A 19092-nucleotide genomic window follows, 5' to 3' on the forward strand; every position below is an offset into this window, starting at 1 on the left:
AGACTTATGAAGAAGTCTGCCTGCCTGGAATAAAAGATGTATTGTGAGCAATAGTGAGGAAAGGAGGCTGTGTCAGACACTCAGGCTTGATCAGTCGAGACTAACTTGTTGAGTACAATATGCAGTTAGAGCCAAGGCGGTCTGCAACTAATTATTGGTTGGCAGCTGGCACTCAGCTTCATGGACAGATGATGGAAGATGGGTGGATGGGCTGGAGATGAAGAAATGGATCTCACATTTAATGATCACTGAATATTGAGGGCACGTTTTAAACATTTTTTTTTTTTTAGTTTTACACATATACATTTAAATCTCAGAAGCTGGCCGGGCGCACGCCTTTAATCCCAGCACTCGGGAGGCAGAGGCAGGCGGATCTCTGTGAGTTCGAGACCAGCCTGGTCTACAAGAGCTAGTTCCAGGACAGGCTCCAAAACCACAGAGAAACCCTGTCTCGAAAAACAAAAACAAAAAACAAAACAAAACAAAAAAACCCCAAAAAAATCTCAGAAGCTGAATTTAGAGAGATTAAAAACAAACATAACCCATAAAAGCCCACACGGCCAAACCATACCCAGTGTTCTTACACTAAAACAAGCGTAAAACTGAGATTACCTTCTTCAAGAGCACTACCAACTTCTTCGTGACTTTCCTCTTCTGCATCTAAGTCAATACGCTCTTCCGTGTTGTTCCAAAGGCTCCAGCACAGGCGGTACAGCTAACCAGAGGCAACACACACGCTCATTAATGTTGGGAAGAGATTACAATGATTCAATGATACCTTGTTTAATGTACGGTTTAAAGCCCTAGCTGCTCCAGGACATTACAGGTTAAAAAAGGAAAGGTGTCCCACAGACTCTCTAACCAAAACACACCAACCATTTTGAATTATTTCTGTTTTTAATTCTAGTATTTGTCTACAATTCCAAGCAGTCTTCTTAGACTCCTACCTCTGAATTTGGGATGTCAAGAAAGGCATGGACTTAGCTGCGCAGGACCTCCCCTGCCTCCACTGTCCTCTCCAGTATTTTCAGTGCTACCTCATGGTTGCTTTCATTTGTTCTAATACTTTTATTCTTTAAAAAAATCCTATTGATTAGGTATAGCAGTTCATGCCTTTAATTCCAGCAACTGGAAGGCAGAAGCAAGTGGATTCCTGTGAGTCTGAGGTCAGCATACTCTGCATAGTGAGTTCTACTAGACAAACCCTGTCTCAAAAATACAAAAATAAATATTCTATTTGGTTCCGTTTCTGGATCCATCATACTTAGATAGCGTCTGTGAGCTGCTCTTGATTTCCACCTTTCTGTGTGCCTTTCCTGACACACATGCAAATTTCTACCAGCTGCTATTCTAGAAGTAAATCTGTTTTCATTTTAATGCTATCATTTCAGATTTTCAAGCTTGATCTGTTTGTTTATTAATACCAGCACTAGGGAAAGAGAGACAGGAAGATTATGTGAATTCAAGATTAGCCTAATCTTCACAGCACGTTCCAAGCTAGTGAGGGCTAAATAGTGAAACACTGCATCAAATTTAATTTTTCAAACTTAAAGGAAGTAACATATATAATATCATTTCTGGCCACAGATGCAAGTAACAGGATCAGACACAGTGAATAAATACTAATTTTGGGTCATTCTGATGAAACTGTTTTGAATACCAATACATCTTTCAATTTATAATGACAATGTCGTCAAACCTAGGCAAATTGGTCCATGATTTTCTTCAACCAGTTTGTGAGAGTTTAGCTTTCTTGTTTGTTCTGGATATATCTAAAAACTGGATGCTTTTATGTTATCTCTAAGATTCCCTTATCAAGATATCATTTCTCATATTAATCCACTAGGGTTTGTTAACCTTCCTTCTTCAGAGCCCTGGAACTCTAACTTGCACTGGCTTCGTTCTAGTCTTCCCCCGCTGCCTGGACTGCTTCACTGCTGCTGTGGTGGGTGAGCTTGCAGCAGCGCTCGTGCCTGTCAGCCTGCTTCAGAAGTTGAAAGTTCGCAGGCTATTAGAACCAAATGATGATCTCATTCACCCTTGAGATGAGCTCTTTAAAAATTAGTACTGTTATAATCATTCCTACTGTCATATGTCTTCATATTTACATTTTCCTTGGGCGAATAGTGCTTTCTTGTGCGCTTTTGTTCAATTCCCACTACCAGATGAAAAGTATTTAGTAATGGATTCTGGTAATATGTCATTAATAAAGCTTTTGTTGTTGTTGTTGTTGTTAGCTACCACATGTTTCAAGTTCCCAAACTAGACATCTTGAACTGGCTACTCCTCAAGTATACATGCAAATGGGTACTACATTAAAGATTATGAAGGATAAACACAAAATACATAGCTGTATTATTACATGCTAGCAATAAACTGAAACAGTGTGATTCAATAATTAGCATACGTATTTTTAAAAGACTGGTGTTCCCTGTTCTAAAGGTAAGTCTATTTTATTTTTAAAATGATATCATAGGGTAGTATGATATTTAATATTCTGATTGTTTTTTCCTGATTCAATCACGTTAAGAACATTTAAATATAAAGTAGTACTTCCTCATTGTATATTTATTCTCTAACTAATATAAATCTATTTTTATAACTTTATAATAATTTACCTATTTTTCCTTAGAAACAATTGCAAAGAAACTAATTTTTGCAAACAAACATTTGCATACAAACTCATTTTGTGCATATATTTCTACTTAAATTACTAAAGGTGGAATTATTAACTCATAGATACAAAAATTTTTTTAATGGCAGATACAAGTACCCTCCTAGAAACTGTAAAATTCACATATTCACCAATAATTGTAGATTTTAGAAATTAGAAATTTTTCCACTTTCTTACCAACACAGAACATTTTTGTCAATTTGAATGACGAAAATGAATATCACACTTTCCCTGTTTGTGTCCCTGTTGCTGTATGCATTTTATCTCTGTTCTCATTGTGGATGAGATCTGGTTTGCCCCTATGCTGGCCTGGCTCAGGTGTTTCTTCTGCTCTCAGGTGTTTTGTGGGCTCTTAGGCAGTACCAAGTGCTGTCGCCCTGGTCTCCTGAAGCAGGGGTGTCGAGTTATCACCCCCACCCCCAGCTCCATTAGGAAGATTTTGAATTCCCAGTTCATTCCCTAATTTCACATCTCCGTTCCCTGGTGTTTTGCATGTGCTAAGTGCAAAGCTCTTGTTTATTGGATTCAAGCTCCAGTGTTACAGTGATTCCATTGACTAAGCCTGTAGAGTAGCCAGCAGTGTTAGGAAGGGAAGAAATGTCATTTTTAAATAAGCATGGGGTTATCATTCATTACTCACGTGAACATCAGGAATTGGTTTCGTTAGGAAGGAGATTGACAGGATGACTAGTATGGTAACAAAAAACACAATGATGGCAAAATACATGTAGTGCACTCCACAGATAATCTCTGGACAGTTGCTGGGAGCCAAGCAACTCCCTGTTCCATATGCAAACTCTGTGATCATACGAATAAGGCCTATCACAAATCCAACCATTAGGCCCCAGAATGCACCCTGAAAAAAATAAAAGAATAAAATCAATGCTTAGAAAACATGATATCCTTGAAGTAAGCACAGTTACCATTCTACCTGTTCCATCAAGGAAAAGTAAGTGGTAAGCCATGAGGAGAGATCTTCAAAGCAAAGGAAGTTGCAAATGCATCTTTACTAGTGGGGTGGTGTTGTTCTTATTTCTCAGGTATCTGAGCACTTTAAAGAATATTTGTTTTGATTTATGTATATGTGTGTGTAGGTGCACCACAAGTATGAAGTACCTGCAGAGGCCAGAAGAGGATGCTATGATGTGGGAGTGTCATATATCAATCTGTTGATTTCATTGGTTAAGCAAAAAAGAAACTGCTAGGCCCATTTGATAGGCCCACCCTTAGGTGGGTGGAGTAAACAGAACAGAAGGCTGGGAGAAAGAAGCTGAGTCAGTGAGTCGCCATGATTCTCACACTGCAGACAGAGGCAGGTTAAGATCATTCCTGGTAAGCCAGCTCGTGGGCTACAGCAGATTATTAGAAATGGGCTAGTCCAGGTGCGAGAGCTAGCCTAGAAGAGGCTAGATAGAAATGGGCCAAGCGGTGTTTAAAAGAATACAGTTTCTGTGTAATTATTTCGGGTAAAGCTAGCCATGGGGGCGGCCGGATGCCGGGGACGCAGCCTGCGGCTCCTTATTTCAATTCATTCTTCAGTGCTAGATATCCTCAACTGTAGAATTGCAACCAATGGAGAGCTCCCAAGTGTGGGTACTGGAAACCAACCTAGGTCCTGTGCAGGAGCAGCAAGTGTTCTTAACCTCTGAGCCATCTCTCCTGCTCACTCCTGTGCATTTCTTTCCCTTATATTCTATTCACTATTGACAAGTAATATTTGTATACACTTATCGCTACAAATAGCTAATATTATGATTCACATATTACAGAATGATTTCAATTACTTAATTTTCATATCTGTGGCATCACATGTTAATTTTTTTAACTCCAAATCTCTGCTGTCTACTCTAGCCAAAGCTGAGGTCTTCTTCACTTTTGTTTTTCAGTCTATACATTAAAGTACTGAATAAGCAGATCTATGACTTATATAACTTTCAGGGCTGGTAATAAGCCAAAGCTTTCCTTTCCTCCCAGAGATCAACAGTGTTGGAAACACTTGCTCTAAGAAACTAGCGTGGCATGGGGATTAGGAATATGAGCTTAAGATGACAGAAAACCTCATCCGAATTCCAGTACCATACTTATTAAGTAAAACATAGCAGGCAAAACAGATATCAAATTTTCCATAAAATTTTTTAAATATTAAGCAGAATAGCTAGCACTGTCTGTTTTGCCTTTTGGCCCTGCCCCATCCAACATGGCGGAGGTACGTTTACTGACAGTTTTGTGAGTCATGCTCACTGACCCAGTACTAGGGACATAGTGGGTCTATGTTGCCATTAAGCAATTTGTAACATGCTGCTCATAGACCCCATCTAAGTACAGAACCTCTTGAAAGAGACAGAGCTGTTTGTGCCATTAGCACCAGCATGAACCAGAAAGATGTTTTTTAATGAAGTCATGCATTTTTTTTGCTACTAACGTTGAATCAGGAAGCCTTCTCTTAGAGAAGCCACACCTCTGCTCACTGCCAGCAAACCAGGCCTATCTGGAAAAAAAAATGTGGCTACCAAGAAGCTGTGCTTAACTCTATTTTTTGTGTCAAGAATTCCTTCCCAAGCTCTCTCAGTTTTTATGTGGATGTAGTTGCCCCACGTTGGGTGCCATTTGTAGGCAGAGACTGCTCATTCATTTCCTGGTGGCCCACACCCAAATAATAACACAGAAACTATGTTAATTATAACACTATTTGTCCAATAACCCAGGCATATTGAGCTAGCTCTTACATCTTGAATTAACCCATTTCTATTCATCTATATATTGTCGCAAGGCTGTGGCTTATCAGAAAGGTTCCTAGTCCTTCTCCTTTGGAAGCTACATGGTGTCTCCTTGACTCTGCCTACTCTCTCTTATTTCTGTTCAGATTTCCTGCCTGGCTTTACTCTGCTAAGCCACTGGCCAAAACAGCTTTATTCATCGACCTATAAAAGCAACATATATACAGAAGGACATCCCACATCACCTATAAGAAACAATCATTTGCCGGGCAGTGGTGGCGCACGCCTTTAATCCCAGCACTGGGGAGGCAGAGGCGGGCAGATCTCTGTGAGTTCGAGACCAGCCTGGTCTACAGAGCTAGTTCCAGGACAGGCTCCAAAGCTACAGAGAAACCCTGTCTCGAAAAACCAAAAAAAAAAAAAAAGAAAAGAAACAATCATTTATAGAATTCATTTAACATATTTGAGTTTCTAGTAGTATGGTAATTTTTTTAAAACATTTTGCTTGTCTTCTATTTCCACACTTTTAGCACTTAAATAAGGTAGGTACAACTTTTGATTTTGTATTACAGGTTTTCATGATTTACTTGAAGTCAATACAGTAAAATTGTAAAGTCATAACCAGACCCTGGAGGTCTCTCTAAAATGTGTTTTTGCCAGCATTTTGCCATGACTGTACATAATTTGTGAGAAATGTAAAGAATTTTTATATGAATGGGCAGTATATGGTTACATACTCTTGTGAGGATTAGAAATTATGGTTTACCACAACTGAAATTGAAATGGCCTTAAGTGACAGACATAAGTTGGACAGAATGCAGTAGTTTTGAGATAGAATGTCACTGTGTTCCCCACTTCTTAATTCAAGATGCCTTCCTGACACAAGCTTCTGACTAAGACTCTAGAACTCTAGATGTGGACCACTAGACCTGAGTAAAAGAAATCTTCCTATCCCAGAAGAAGTTATTTTTGCCTCATTTGTGAAAAATTTTCCTTACCTGTTCATTGACTCTTTTATACGTTATGCCAAGCATGAAGACAGCACCAATTGGAGGCCCAATGTAGCTAGAAAATGATGACATATAGTGGAATAGCTGTCCATTTTGTGATGCCTGTACCAATGGGACCCACAGGATGCTGATGACAATTAGAACAATGGCAAAGAGCCTGTTTGAAAAAGACAGTGATTTAAAGATTAAACAAAGCATATGTCTGCCTCCACGGTTCCTGCTCTTTTATTGGTTTTCCAAGCAAAGTCAAGCTGCTTGACCTTACATGAACCCACACCATGCCCAATGATTAATAGAATCATTAAGATGTGAGAATTATCCAATAAGAAACTAGAGCTAATGGGACAAGCACTGATTTAATTAATACAGTTTCTATGTGGTTATTTTGGGGCTAAGCTAGCTGGGCAGCCAGGATGAACAAGTGGCCCTCCTTGCAACAATATCATAGCCTGTTCATTGATTATTGTATAGAAGATGTAAGATAGAAGATTGATGCAGTCAGAGATCCAAAGTAGCTAGAACTTGATCCTAGGTATTGGAACAATTATAAACAGTGATAAATAATATTCTGACTAAAAGAACAAGGCTCAATTCCAGATGGATTAGTATAAGAATTCTACCAAACTTTCAAAGACTCTTATGACAAATACTTCTTAAATTATTAAATAAAATAGAAACAGAAAGAATGCTTCCAAACTCCTTGTATTGGCCAGGATTACTCTAATACCAAAATAATGTAACGACACAACAAATATCAAAACCCACAAACCAAAATTGCCAATAAACACAAGTGGAATTCACAGAAACTGCTAAAGGAAACACAGTTAGCTATCAGAATTACAGTGTAAAGTATATTCCATTAAACATGGATGGAGTTTTATGAAGATATGGTGTAAGAACAATGAAGGAATAAGTAAGTATGGCTAAAATGGTTATGTCTGTAAAGAGAAAGGTTAAATTGAACATTCCCTGATGATTCTTCCCCATTGTAGAGCTACATTTTTAGTTTCACTGAATACAGAGATGCAGGGTCTGTAGTTCCTGTCTACATCCACCCTCCTCAGTGGAGTCCTAGGCAGAGACCAGGTTCCCTCACCGTCCGGCTATCAGGAGCTCTCTCTCAGATGCCTTCTTCCTCATCTTGGTGTAGAGGTCCATGGTGAAGAGGGTGCTGGCACTGTTGAAGATGGAGGTCAGGGAGCTCATGAGAGAAGCCAACATGACAGACAGCATCAGGCCTCGAAGTCCTGGGGTTAGGAGGGGTGAAGCCTGATTAGACAAGATGTCATGGCTTATGAGTGGTTTGCTACATTAAAGAGCCATGGAAAGACAAAACTGTCCCTCACAGAGTTATTATGTAATTATCAATGTACATCATCACTTAATTTTTAAAGGTTCTTGGAGATTTAATCACTTAAAGCACACAAAAGGTTTAGAAAGTTATTTGCAACACAGTAAAGGCTCAACAGTGTATTGGATACAATGATTATTCTTATAAAGTTAATACATCATTACAGGATATTTATAACAAGGTTTAATCAAATTAACCATATTTGAATATAGAAAAACAATGTAGTAGTAAAATTCTTGACTTTTAATCTGAGAATTTAATTTTTAAAACACAAAGCTATCATGTAGCTAGTTAGTTTCTATGCTGTGGGAAAGTGCTCTTGTACCCTGTAAAGATTTGTCACTTGTATTGGTTTAATGAAACACTGATGAGCCAGTTTTCAGGCAGGAAGTTTAGGTGGGATGACCAGACTAGGAGAATTCTAGGAAAAGGAAAAGCTCAGTCTACAGTCCAGATGCAGAGGAGGCAAGATGGGAGTACTGCATTGTGAAAAGGTATCAAGCCATGTGGCTAAACATAGGTAAGAATTATAGGTTATGTTGTAAAAGCTAGTTAATAATAATCCTGAGCTAATCAGCTAAACCGTTTATAATTAAGATAAACCTCTCTGTGTTTCTTTGGGACTGAAAAGTTGCAGGATCAGATGGGACAGAAACTTCCACCAGGCAAATGACTCTTTCATGGATTTATGCTTCAAAAGTTGGGTACCATTTGTAGATGGAGACTGTGCTTTTGTTTCCCAGCCACTCAGACCCACATAACCTCATAGAAACTATATTAATTACAAGACTTCTTGGCCGATGATTCAGGCATATTTCTAGCTAGCTCTTACATCTTAAATTAGCTCGTTTCTATTAGTCTATGTATTGTTATATAGCCATGGTGTAACCTCATTTTCTACATGTTTTGTTTCCTCTGTGGCTGAATAACATATGCTTGACTGTGCCTACTTTTTTATATACCTCTGTTCAAATTTCCTGCTTGGATTTACTCTGTTAAGCCATTGGCCAAAATGGGTTTCTATGCAGTTGGAGATGCAAGTCTAAAATACCTATCTGAAGAGAAAGCACTATGCAAATGAGAGACACATATTCTGTAGGGAGGTCATTGCAGATGGTGGAGTTGATGGTGTATGCCTAGTGACTCTATCTGGAGAGGAGCAGTTCTTGGGTCATGGGGATGGATGGAGTTGTCATCCTGACTCTTGTGTCTTCCCAGAGAGGGACTCTAGTATGCACTGTGGAAAGGGTAGACTTTGTGGGTTGAGGGAGGTTGGTGGTGGGAGTATAAGATGAATTCCTAGAGATGGGGGAGTAAGGGACCTAAGCAGGAGTGGATAAGTCTAGCAACATATATTTGGCCTCCATAACTGGTGCGGGAGAATTGTCTGTATTCTGTTAATCATGTTTTAAATAAATGCTGATTGGCCAGGCAGGAAGTATAGGAGGGAAAACCAGACAGGAAGTAGAGGTGGAACGAAGAGAACAGAAGTATTCTGGGAAGCAGGAAGCTCCCTCTGCCAGTCCAGCCCAGACCACCAAAGAAGCAACATATGACATGCCCCTGCTGTGAAAGGTACCGAGCCATGTGGCTAGCTAGCATAGATAGGCACAATGGGTTAATACAAGCTACAAGAGCTAATAAGAAGCCTGAGCTAATGGGCCAATCAGTTTATAACTAATGCAGACGCTCTGTGATTTTCTTTGGGGCTTGCTGGCTGTGGGGTACCGGGCAGGACAGAAACCCCAACAAGGCGGCCCTCATGTTACACATACCAGACAGCAGCATGACAGAGTGGGCACAGAAGGCCAGGCTCTGGGTATGTTCTCCTTAGACAGGTCACAAAATTATTGCTTTTTCCTCTGGTAATCTGAGAATGATTCAGTGTATAAATTATGCACCTGAATGTTTACTTAAAGGTCATGAGCTGAAAACTACTTTGGAAGAGCGGAAATAACATGGTATCCTCTTTCTTTTGAGGAGAAACTCTTAGCTTGCTGAAGGCTTTGAGAACTGAGTGCTACTAGGTGATTTTGCTGACAAACCTTTATGGGAAAAATTGATGGTTTTGAACCATTGTGAGAGCTTCACACTTCAGTTCCTGTCATCCATTAATAATGGCTCCAGTCCTCCCAGTACAGGGCAGGATGGCATGCATACTACTTTGAGTTCATAGACTATATTCCCTTTATCCCTAATATGCTTGTTTGTAACAGGGTGAAGAATCAGCACAAAAATGTTAGACAAGATCCCAGACCATACAGTCGCTCTGCATTATTCTCTGTTATACCCCCCACAGCAAGGATCACTTTTAGAAATTCCAATAATCTGAACCTCATGCAGCCTATTATATATACTGCAAAAATTATAATGAGTTCCAAGGTGTCGGGCAATTGTGCATACTTTACTGATCCGAAGCTGTGCCTGAACTGGTATGCACTTAGGTATGAAGCATGTAGATTGAGAGGTATTGTCACAAAGACATCAAGGTAAGGCTAACTTCTAGTCTCCTGAGTTTACCCATTTGCAGCATTGCAACCTTTTCTTTGGCTAACAAATCATTTAATGCTAATCGAGCTGGATGTCAGTCTCCACCCTAAGCAGTATCCTCTAACAGATGTGAGCTCCTCTCTGAAATCTCCAGGCCCAGCCAGTGTGTCTGGTAGACTGTGACTGATTCTCAAGAGACATCTGATGACTAGGACTGAATCAATGGAGGTTTACCAAGGATTCTCCCCCAATCCTTCCTCAAGACCCACGTTTCCCTCTAAGACATGGTATGGATGTTGACTAACCATTAGGCATCAGTTCCAGCACCAGCATAGGGTAGGCGTAATTGGTGCAGCCAACTTCAGTGCCACACTGTTTCACACACTCAGAAGGTACAACGCAGGCCACCTTATCTGAGGAGAAACACAGTTCGGTAAGCAGGACTCAACTCAGTACAGTCTGCAAATGGGACAGAGGTAAAAGGCAAGATCATAGATAAGAGAAGCTATAATCACCTAAAAATTGGATACTAAACTTTGAATTTGACACCATGGGTCTCATTACTCCTTGCTCAGCCCAGAACTTCCCGTAGTATCTCACACTGGTAGCTTCCCTGGCACTGACCTGTGACAGGGATGTGGTCTAGCATTAGGACAGACAAGGGAGATGATCCTAAGCTCAGATAAGAGGCAGGAGACTCAATTTTCTCAGAAGCAGTGAATTCCAAATATAAACAGCACCTCCTCCCCTCAGGAAGCTATTACCCATCAGGCTTACCCAGTTCTAAGCACCTATAGTGCTACTCATGAGAACCACCTGGGTGACAGTTCAGTAGGTAATGACATTTTCCACTTTGAGGTATGCACAATACCTTGATGAAATTTTTACTTGGGGCATATTATAATGGTTGTTTAAAAACTGATAAAGAACCACCTATACCAATAGTACCTTAACACATTGACTTTTCAAATATTATTTTTGTTCACTTGTAATTCTTGTTCACCAAGAAAGTGTATTCATGTATGCAGTATATCCATTTCATGTTGTATGAACACAGCTGTATGGGTATATGTGTCTCTTTGTACTAGACATTAGTACTTAGAAATTAGTTTTTGCCAAACAACATGATCCCAAACATTGAAAAGGAATTTAATTTGGTGGTTGCCTCAGAGGTACCAAGGTGTGAGTGTGCTCCTCTGAGACCTTCTTGGTTAAACACATTGCCACATACAACCACAACAGCTTAGCTAACTCATCCTAGCTCAGTTCCACCTCATCACCCAGTGCACTTCTCAGCTATCTTACATTACATCCACTCATGTGAACAGGATTCACAGTGTGGTGGTTTGAATGAAAATGGTCCCTGTAGGCTCACAGAGAATGAGTACTAATGGGAGGTGTGACCTTTGAAGGAAGTGTGTCACTGGGGTGGGGTTTGCGGTTTTAGAAGCCCAAGCCAGGCCCAGTGTCACTCTCTCTTCCTACTGCCTGCCAATCTGGATATAGTACTTTCAGCTACCCCTCTAGCACCATGTCTGCCTGGATGCTGCCATGCTTCCCACTATGACACCAATGGACTGATAGACCTCTAAATCTGTAAACCAGCCCCCATTAAATGTTTTACTTTATAAGAGTTGCTGTGGTTATGGTGTCTCTTCATAGCAATAAAACCCTAACTAAGACACAGTGCTTCAAATGTCTACAAAGAGACAGGTAGAATGTATGTGATACAGAAGAGGGCCTAAGTTGCCAGTGTTCCTCCTCTGACCCTCCACCTCTCATTCTAACCCATCAGAGTTGCTCTTATCTTGAAAACCACAGACATCAAATGTAGAAGAAGAGGATGCATGCATCCATGGCTTGCCTGTGTACAGAATTCGGCTGATCATCCCTGGCATCACCATGAGGAACATGGGCAGCAGCTTCAGGTAGCCACAGAGGATGCAGGCAGCCTTCACATGAGACATGTTCTTGCCACATAAGCAGCGCTGCACAATGACCTGTCAGGAAAATACAACGTACTAGTGCAACAATCCAATAATGACTTCAAAGAGGCTGAGAATATATTTTCAAGTTTGATTTTATAATGAGAAATCATATTGTTGGCAGTGGAGAGATGAACACGGATTAGAAGAGTTGACATCCTTATCATCATCCTGATTTTCTTTTTAAAGATTTGTTTTTTAATTATATTTACAGTGTGCTGCCTGCATGTGTGCCTACAAGCCAGAAGAGGGCACCAGATATATACATATATGTATATGTATAAAATGACAAAAGTAACATAATAAATACATTCAGCAAGATAGCAGGATACAAAATTAACAACGAAAATCTGTAGCCTTTCTATATATAAATGATAAATATACCAAGAAGGAAATAAATTAACCAATATCATTCAAAATTATTTTTTAAAAATCTTGGAATAAATCTAATGAAGTAAAAGGTTCTACAATGAAAATGTTAATTCACTAAAAAAATAAAATTGAAAATTATATCAGATGTTGGAAAAACATCCTGTGCTCATGGATTGATAAGATTAATGTTGTGGAAAATGTCCATCTTATATGTCCAATGAAATTCTTATTCAAATTACAAAATAATTCTTCATGGAAATTGAAAAAAACTCTTAAACTTAATATGAGAATAGAATAAAAACAAAAACAACCCTGAAAAAGAAAACACTGCTGAAAGGTTTTGTTTTGATTTCAAGTTATTCCAGTGCTACAGTAATGAAAACAGCATGGTATTGACATGAAGACAAGGTCATTGACCAATGGGAGAGAATTGAGAGCCCACTTAGAGACCCACACTCACACACCCATGTGATTTTTTTTTTTACAAAGAAGCCAACAATATACATTGGAGGGAAGGCAGCATCTTTAACAAAGTAGATAGTTACATGTAGATGAACAAAACTAGGTTTTTAATCTCCCACCCTGCACGAACCTCACTTCAAATGGATCGGAGACTTCAATATGAAATTTGCTATCCTGAACCCAATAGAGAGGGAAGTAAAGAATATGCTTGAGCTTTTGGCACATAAAAGACTTTCTGAACAGGATCCTGATAGTGCAGGCATACGACCCATATTTAACTAAGGGGACCTCATGAAATTGATATGTTCCGTATAGCTAGAGTAAAGGGACAGTCTACAAAACTGGAAAAATCTCTATGAGCTGTACATCTGACAGAAAACTGGTATCTAGACTATATAAAGAACTTGAACAACTTTAAACAGCATAGATAGATAGATAGATAGATAGATAGATAGATAGATAGATAGATAGCATATAAATGTGTATGTGAGAGAGAGGGAGGTGTTGGGACAACAGGAGATGGGGCTGTGTGGTAACTAAAAAAGGAAAGTTGAATTCTCAACCAAAAGAAAAGTCCTGAAAGTAAAAATTCTCAAGAGAGAGAGAGATAACAAGCATTTGAATCAATTCCAACTTCCAGGAAAGTTAATGACAAAACTCTGATCTCAGTGTGTCACTGTGTATTCGGAGAGAATCTATTTCTTCAGAAATGACAACAGTTCTGATGTGTCACAGAGGATACTAAATACAATGGTTTAGGAATAGAAATAAATACTAAGACATCTAAGTGAGAGAGCTAAATGCATTCCTCTCTCAGGGGAGGGAGACATAATGTAGGGAGGAGGGACCAAAACATCTGTTTTCTAGAAGACAAGACATATAGAAGTGTCTGACACTTTAAATACTCTTTATGTGTACAAAATAGAAGCTAGATGCTTTTACACAAGACAAAAATAAACAAGCACAGTCACACACGCAAACATACATGCTCACCTGGTCTGCACACCAGTACCATATAGCTAAAATGCTCATTCCAAATATCAGGCCCGGCCATGGAATGTCTCCAGTGATAGGATCTCGGAAGATGTGGAAGGAGTCCGCCTGAGGAGTGTAGCACTCGGGGCTGATGGTCAGGTTGTCCCCCTCGACGACAGAGGGGATGGCGTTCATGTACTTCTCTGTGAAGCTCTCATAGCCTCCGACTTCAGCAAACGCTAAAAGGCATCAGATAAAAAGAGAATTTCAAACAGTTCACCTTCACTGCAGAGAAGTTCTTGAGTTCTGCCTGTTAGCGTGGTCATGTCTTCAGTACTTTCCCCAACGATCCATGCACGCCTTTATTGTTTCTCCTTTGGGATTGCCCATGGTAGAATATTGGCGTTCACAGCATACTCAAATCAAATAATTCTTTAACACTGTTTCTTTTGACTTAGTGAACTCATAAGCAAAAATAAATCTGACAGCCCCATTAAGGTAGCATTAGAAGCATTTGCCCTTCAGTGGGCATGGATCGTTGGGGAAAGTATAACAAATTCAGCAGCATCTTTTGAGTCTTCATCCCATGTTGTATCAGGATTTTTTTTTCTTGGTGTCTTAAAGGCTCTTTATGTATGTATTATGGCTTCTACTTTTCTATTTTTATGGGATTCTTGTGTGTAGGTATGTACGGATGAATGTGTGTCTCTGTATCTATACGTGTGTGTATGTATGAATATGTGTCTCTGTATCTATACATGTGTGTGTATGTATGAATGTGTGTCTCTGTATCTATACATACTTCTTTTGCTCTTTTTCTTCTGTTTGTTTTTTCCTTTTCTCGTTTGTTTGCTTTTGTATCATTATATTACTATTCCTTGGATTCCTTTTTGTTTTCTAACAGGAGGCAGGAAGAGAATGGATCTGGATAGGGGGGAAAGTGTGGGGTAACTGAGAGAAGTAGGGGAAAGAGCAACTGTAATCAGAATATATTATATGAAAAAAGCATCTATTTTCAATAAGAGAAAGAGGAGGATTAACTCCAGGAATCAAGTATAGGTTAGGGACTTTATTAATAATTTTGAGGCAACACAGTGTGTCCTCATTTCATTTCTATTACTTTTATTTACACACACACACACACACACACACACACACACACACAAAGCCACAGCAGGGATTTGGCCCACTGCCTGTTATAGTCCATCCTCCTAAGGAAGGCTAAGAGGCAGGGTCCTGAGACAGTTGATCATAGCCCATCCACAGGCACGAGCAGAGAGAATAATGACCCGAGAGACTCATGCTCAGGAAGTTTTCTTCATTGTTATGCAGTTCAGGGAACAGTCGTGAAAATGGTTGCACCCACACTCAGGGTGGGCTTTTACATCTCAATTAACAATAAAACAACCCCATACAGAAATGCCTACAGGCCAACCTGATGTAGACATCAGGCCATGAATTTGAAAGAAAAGAAAGAAAAGAGGCCGTGAATTTGAAAGAGAACCAAGAGGGTAATAGGAAGCTTGAAAAGAGGGAAGGGGAAGAAGAAATGTTGTGATTGTATTATAGTCTCAAAAGTAAGAAAAATCCAACCATCAAAAAAAAAAAAGTCAAAGTTCCATACATTTTCCTAATACAGGGAACAAATACTTATATGCTAATGGCTTCCCTGGAGAATTGGTCTTGCTATAGGAGAAAGGTTTTCAGAAAGCAAATTGGAGAGTTCAGCGTGGTGGGTATGATGTTTTTGATACTTGTGAACTTGACAAAATCTAGAATTGCCTAGGGGACATCTGTATAGGCATTGATACAATAATGGAAAATTTTTGCTGGGTATTTCACCAACAGAAAATTAGCATATTGAATCTTTTAAAAGCATAAAACCTCTGAACTTGAGAGGTTAAAGAATGTGACAATCATGATCTTGAGGCCAGCCTAGTGAGCTTCTGGCACTTTCAAATTCATGGCCTCTTTTTTTCATATACATACATATCATATACATATATTCCTAAATATAACCTGCTCAGTCTATATACTGTAACCTGTATGTATGTATGTTTTAAATGCCAATATGCCAAAATTTAGAATCACCAAGAAGAGCGCCTCAATGAATGGATTGTCTACATCAGGTTGGCCTGTAGGCATTTCTGTATGGGGTTGTTTTATTGTTAATTGAGATGTAAAAACCTACCCTGAGTGTGGGTGCAAACATTTTCATGACTGTTCCCTGACTTTGAGTTAAAAAAATAAACTCAAAAACTTCAACATTGAAAGGACAAATAACCCAGCTTGGTGGTAGAAATGGGCAATGGGGTGACCCGTTTTCAAATGAAGAATAACTGACCATTAAAAATATGACAAAATGGTTAAACATCTTGAGCCATCAGTTAAATCCAGGCCAAACTACATCAGGATTCCCTCCCACCTCTTTTAGAGTGGTTATCATTGAAAAAAAAAACAAACAATAATAAATGCTGGCAAGGTTTGGGGACAAGTTTTAATTTTCACTATTGACGTGAATGCAATTTAGTCCAGCTACTACAGAAATGAGTAATGATGCTCTCTCCAAAGTTAAAAACAGAACGAACCACCACCTGATACAGCTATAGCACTTCTGGATAAATGCCCTTAAAAATTAATAAATATGTGTATACCCTTTTATCATGGCACTATTCACAGTTGTCTCTAGTAGCCTAGGTGCCTGTTGCAGAACTCTGTCCCCTGGCATGACATAACCATTCACATCTCTAAACACCTTATACTAACAAGGTAGCTCCCACGAACATTCTTTACTGGAGGGCAAGGGGGTTCACAGGGCACCACACTACATGTATAAGGCACCTTTCATCCCTGAGAAAATAAGCAGTTGTTGGTTGCTGGGTAAAGGGATGCGTTTTCTTCAGTGGTGTAACTACTAGTAATTTGCTCATGTTACTGTAGGTAACACATGGCCTATGCTCCTATAGGTAACCCAACTAAACTCATTGGTTCATTAAGTTAGACTTGGATGGAAACACTTTAGGAAATCGTTACTCAGTTCCCTACTGGGTTTAATAGATGCTTGTTCACATTTATCCAGGAAAAGTTTATATTACAGTGACTATCAACAGATGAATGGGCCTGGCACTACCAGGACTGAAGAGATTTTCTTTGTCTACCCACATTCTCTGTCCACTGGAGCTGAAGGAATCACCAACTTACTCTTAGCATCCCTAATAAGGGAACTATATGATATGGAAATATGACCTAGTAAAACTGAGAAGCAATACTACAAAGCGAACAGACAAAAGCATCTCCCACAATTTACCAACCCAGGGTAAAATACACTGCACTTACCAAACCCCATGAGAATTAAAGAGCCAACCAGCATGATGAAAGCCTGGATAGTGTCTGTGTAAATCACGGAGGCCAAGCCCCCTGTGGAGACAAAATAATAAACCGAAACATTTTATCCATGCATTCGTATTTCTTTATCTTCATCTCTGGTCTCTCTTCTATCTCAAACACGGAAGTGAGTCAACAGGCAACATATCATAGCTCATATGTGAGCCACAAGCTTTCCTTGACATCAGTTTCTCCTAAGTGTGTATTAATGTACTTAGCTCATTTCCTCTTTCTCTTGCCTTACTGTGATTCAAAGTTCTTTGAGTTAGGGCTGAGTTCCATCTTGGTAAGTTTTTGAATATTACATAAGAAGAAAATGAGATTTTACACCCTGAAAAGTTATCATCTATTCAATTATCCCAGTTTAGGTGGGTAGAGCCTGTCTCAAGTGTAATGGCTTGAGCTTTGTAATCATGTTGTATGCAAAAAAAAAATCTTCTTTAAATTCTAGACTCTTTAGAATTTCCATCCAAAGGTGTTGATGAAGAAACAAGGATGATCTGGGAAATCAGAGGTCAGGGCCCATCGCTCATGAATCTGAAATTGTATTCATTGCAAAACAGTCACCTCAGATTATTTTAATTGTTCCCACTTTTTAATCCTTTCAAGTAAGCTAGTACAAAGTATGCCAGCTGATTTGAAATGTATGAAATGGGTTTAATATAGTATGCATGAGACATTAGACCAACATCTAAGGGTCATGAAAGTCTGTTTGGATTATTGCCACATACTTTACACAATCAGCTGATCCCTGCAGTTCCTCTATTTCTGTTGTGAAAATTGTGGCTCAATTCTGTGATATGACTTTTTTTTTTTTTAGCAATTTTAGTCTCACATTGTGTTTGCCAATCTTGTGTTGGAACTGCTCCTTCATTTAAGCCTTCTATATATCTCATAAGAATAATTTTAAATAGTGATTTAGGTGCCACACACACAGCTGAGTGAGACCATAACTTCCCCAACCCATCTTTTCTCGATCAATCCCCTTGAATCTAATGATGAGCATTCTGATGTGTTAACCAGTTGTGGTTCTGGTCCTGAGCTCTACTCCCATGGCAGCCCCAGAATGGTACCCTTGGTTTGGCAACCAGAAGGCTAGCACCAAGGTTACTAACCACAGATTGGGGAAGGAAAAGAGAACACAGTATGAATGAGAAAAATAAACTGCAGACTCACCAGCAACTGTGTAAACAGCAGTGATAACCAAGAGGATGAAGATCGCCAGGTAAAGGTCCAACCCCAAAGCTATTTGAATGAATATGGCTCCAGAAAATATGCTTGACTGAAATACCAACAGTGCGGATGAGAAAGAAACATTATTTCACAAATTTGCTTTTTGTACTGCAACATTTACCTGTCCTTTTTCTGATAGACTTGTGCTAAACTGTTGAGACACCACTTTTCTAAAACAATATCCCTATAAACCATCAAAGGATTTTCACTCTCTCTTCTGTACACTGATAGTAGGTACTCAAAAGACATGAAATTAAAGTGGATTGTTGACGTGGGATTCCCCTCTGTATGCTGTGAACATCATTGGTTAATAATAAAGAAATTGTCTTGGGCCTGCACATATTAAAAGAAAGAAAAGGCAACACCAGGAACAGAACATGTGTGAACTCTGTGACACCATGAAAGACCAACCCTATGATAGTGGGTAAGCAAGAAGGAG

General features: G+C 39.3%; 1 protein-coding gene across 2 annotated transcripts in view; it reads right to left on the reverse strand.

Moving 5' to 3' along the window:
* LOC121435451 (solute carrier family 5 member 4-like) overlaps window positions 1-19092 on the reverse strand; it is a 39469-nt gene that overhangs the window by 3111 nt on the left and 17266 nt on the right. For both annotated transcript variants that reach the window (XM_041634782.1, XM_041634783.1), the window contains exons 6-14: window positions 18597-18702; window positions 17373-17453; window positions 14055-14275; window positions 12107-12242; window positions 10548-10655; window positions 7498-7648; window positions 6390-6558; window positions 3315-3530; window positions 613-715 (exon numbers count right to left, since the gene is read on the reverse strand). In XM_041634782.1, coding sequence (XP_041490716.1) covers window positions 613-715; window positions 3315-3530; window positions 6390-6558; window positions 7498-7648; window positions 10548-10655; window positions 12107-12242; window positions 14055-14275; window positions 17373-17453; window positions 18597-18702 — 1291 coding nt within the window. The remainder of the gene's footprint in view (window positions 1-612; window positions 716-3314; window positions 3531-6389; window positions 6559-7497; window positions 7649-10547; window positions 10656-12106; window positions 12243-14054; window positions 14276-17372; window positions 17454-18596; window positions 18703-19092) is intronic.

The sequence above is a fragment of the Microtus oregoni genome, unplaced genomic scaffold, assembly GCF_018167655.1.
Source record: "Microtus oregoni isolate MIOR12 unplaced genomic scaffold, Mior012 000046F_ref0000063, whole genome shotgun sequence".
NCBI lineage: Eukaryota > Metazoa > Chordata > Mammalia > Rodentia > Cricetidae > Microtus > Microtus oregoni.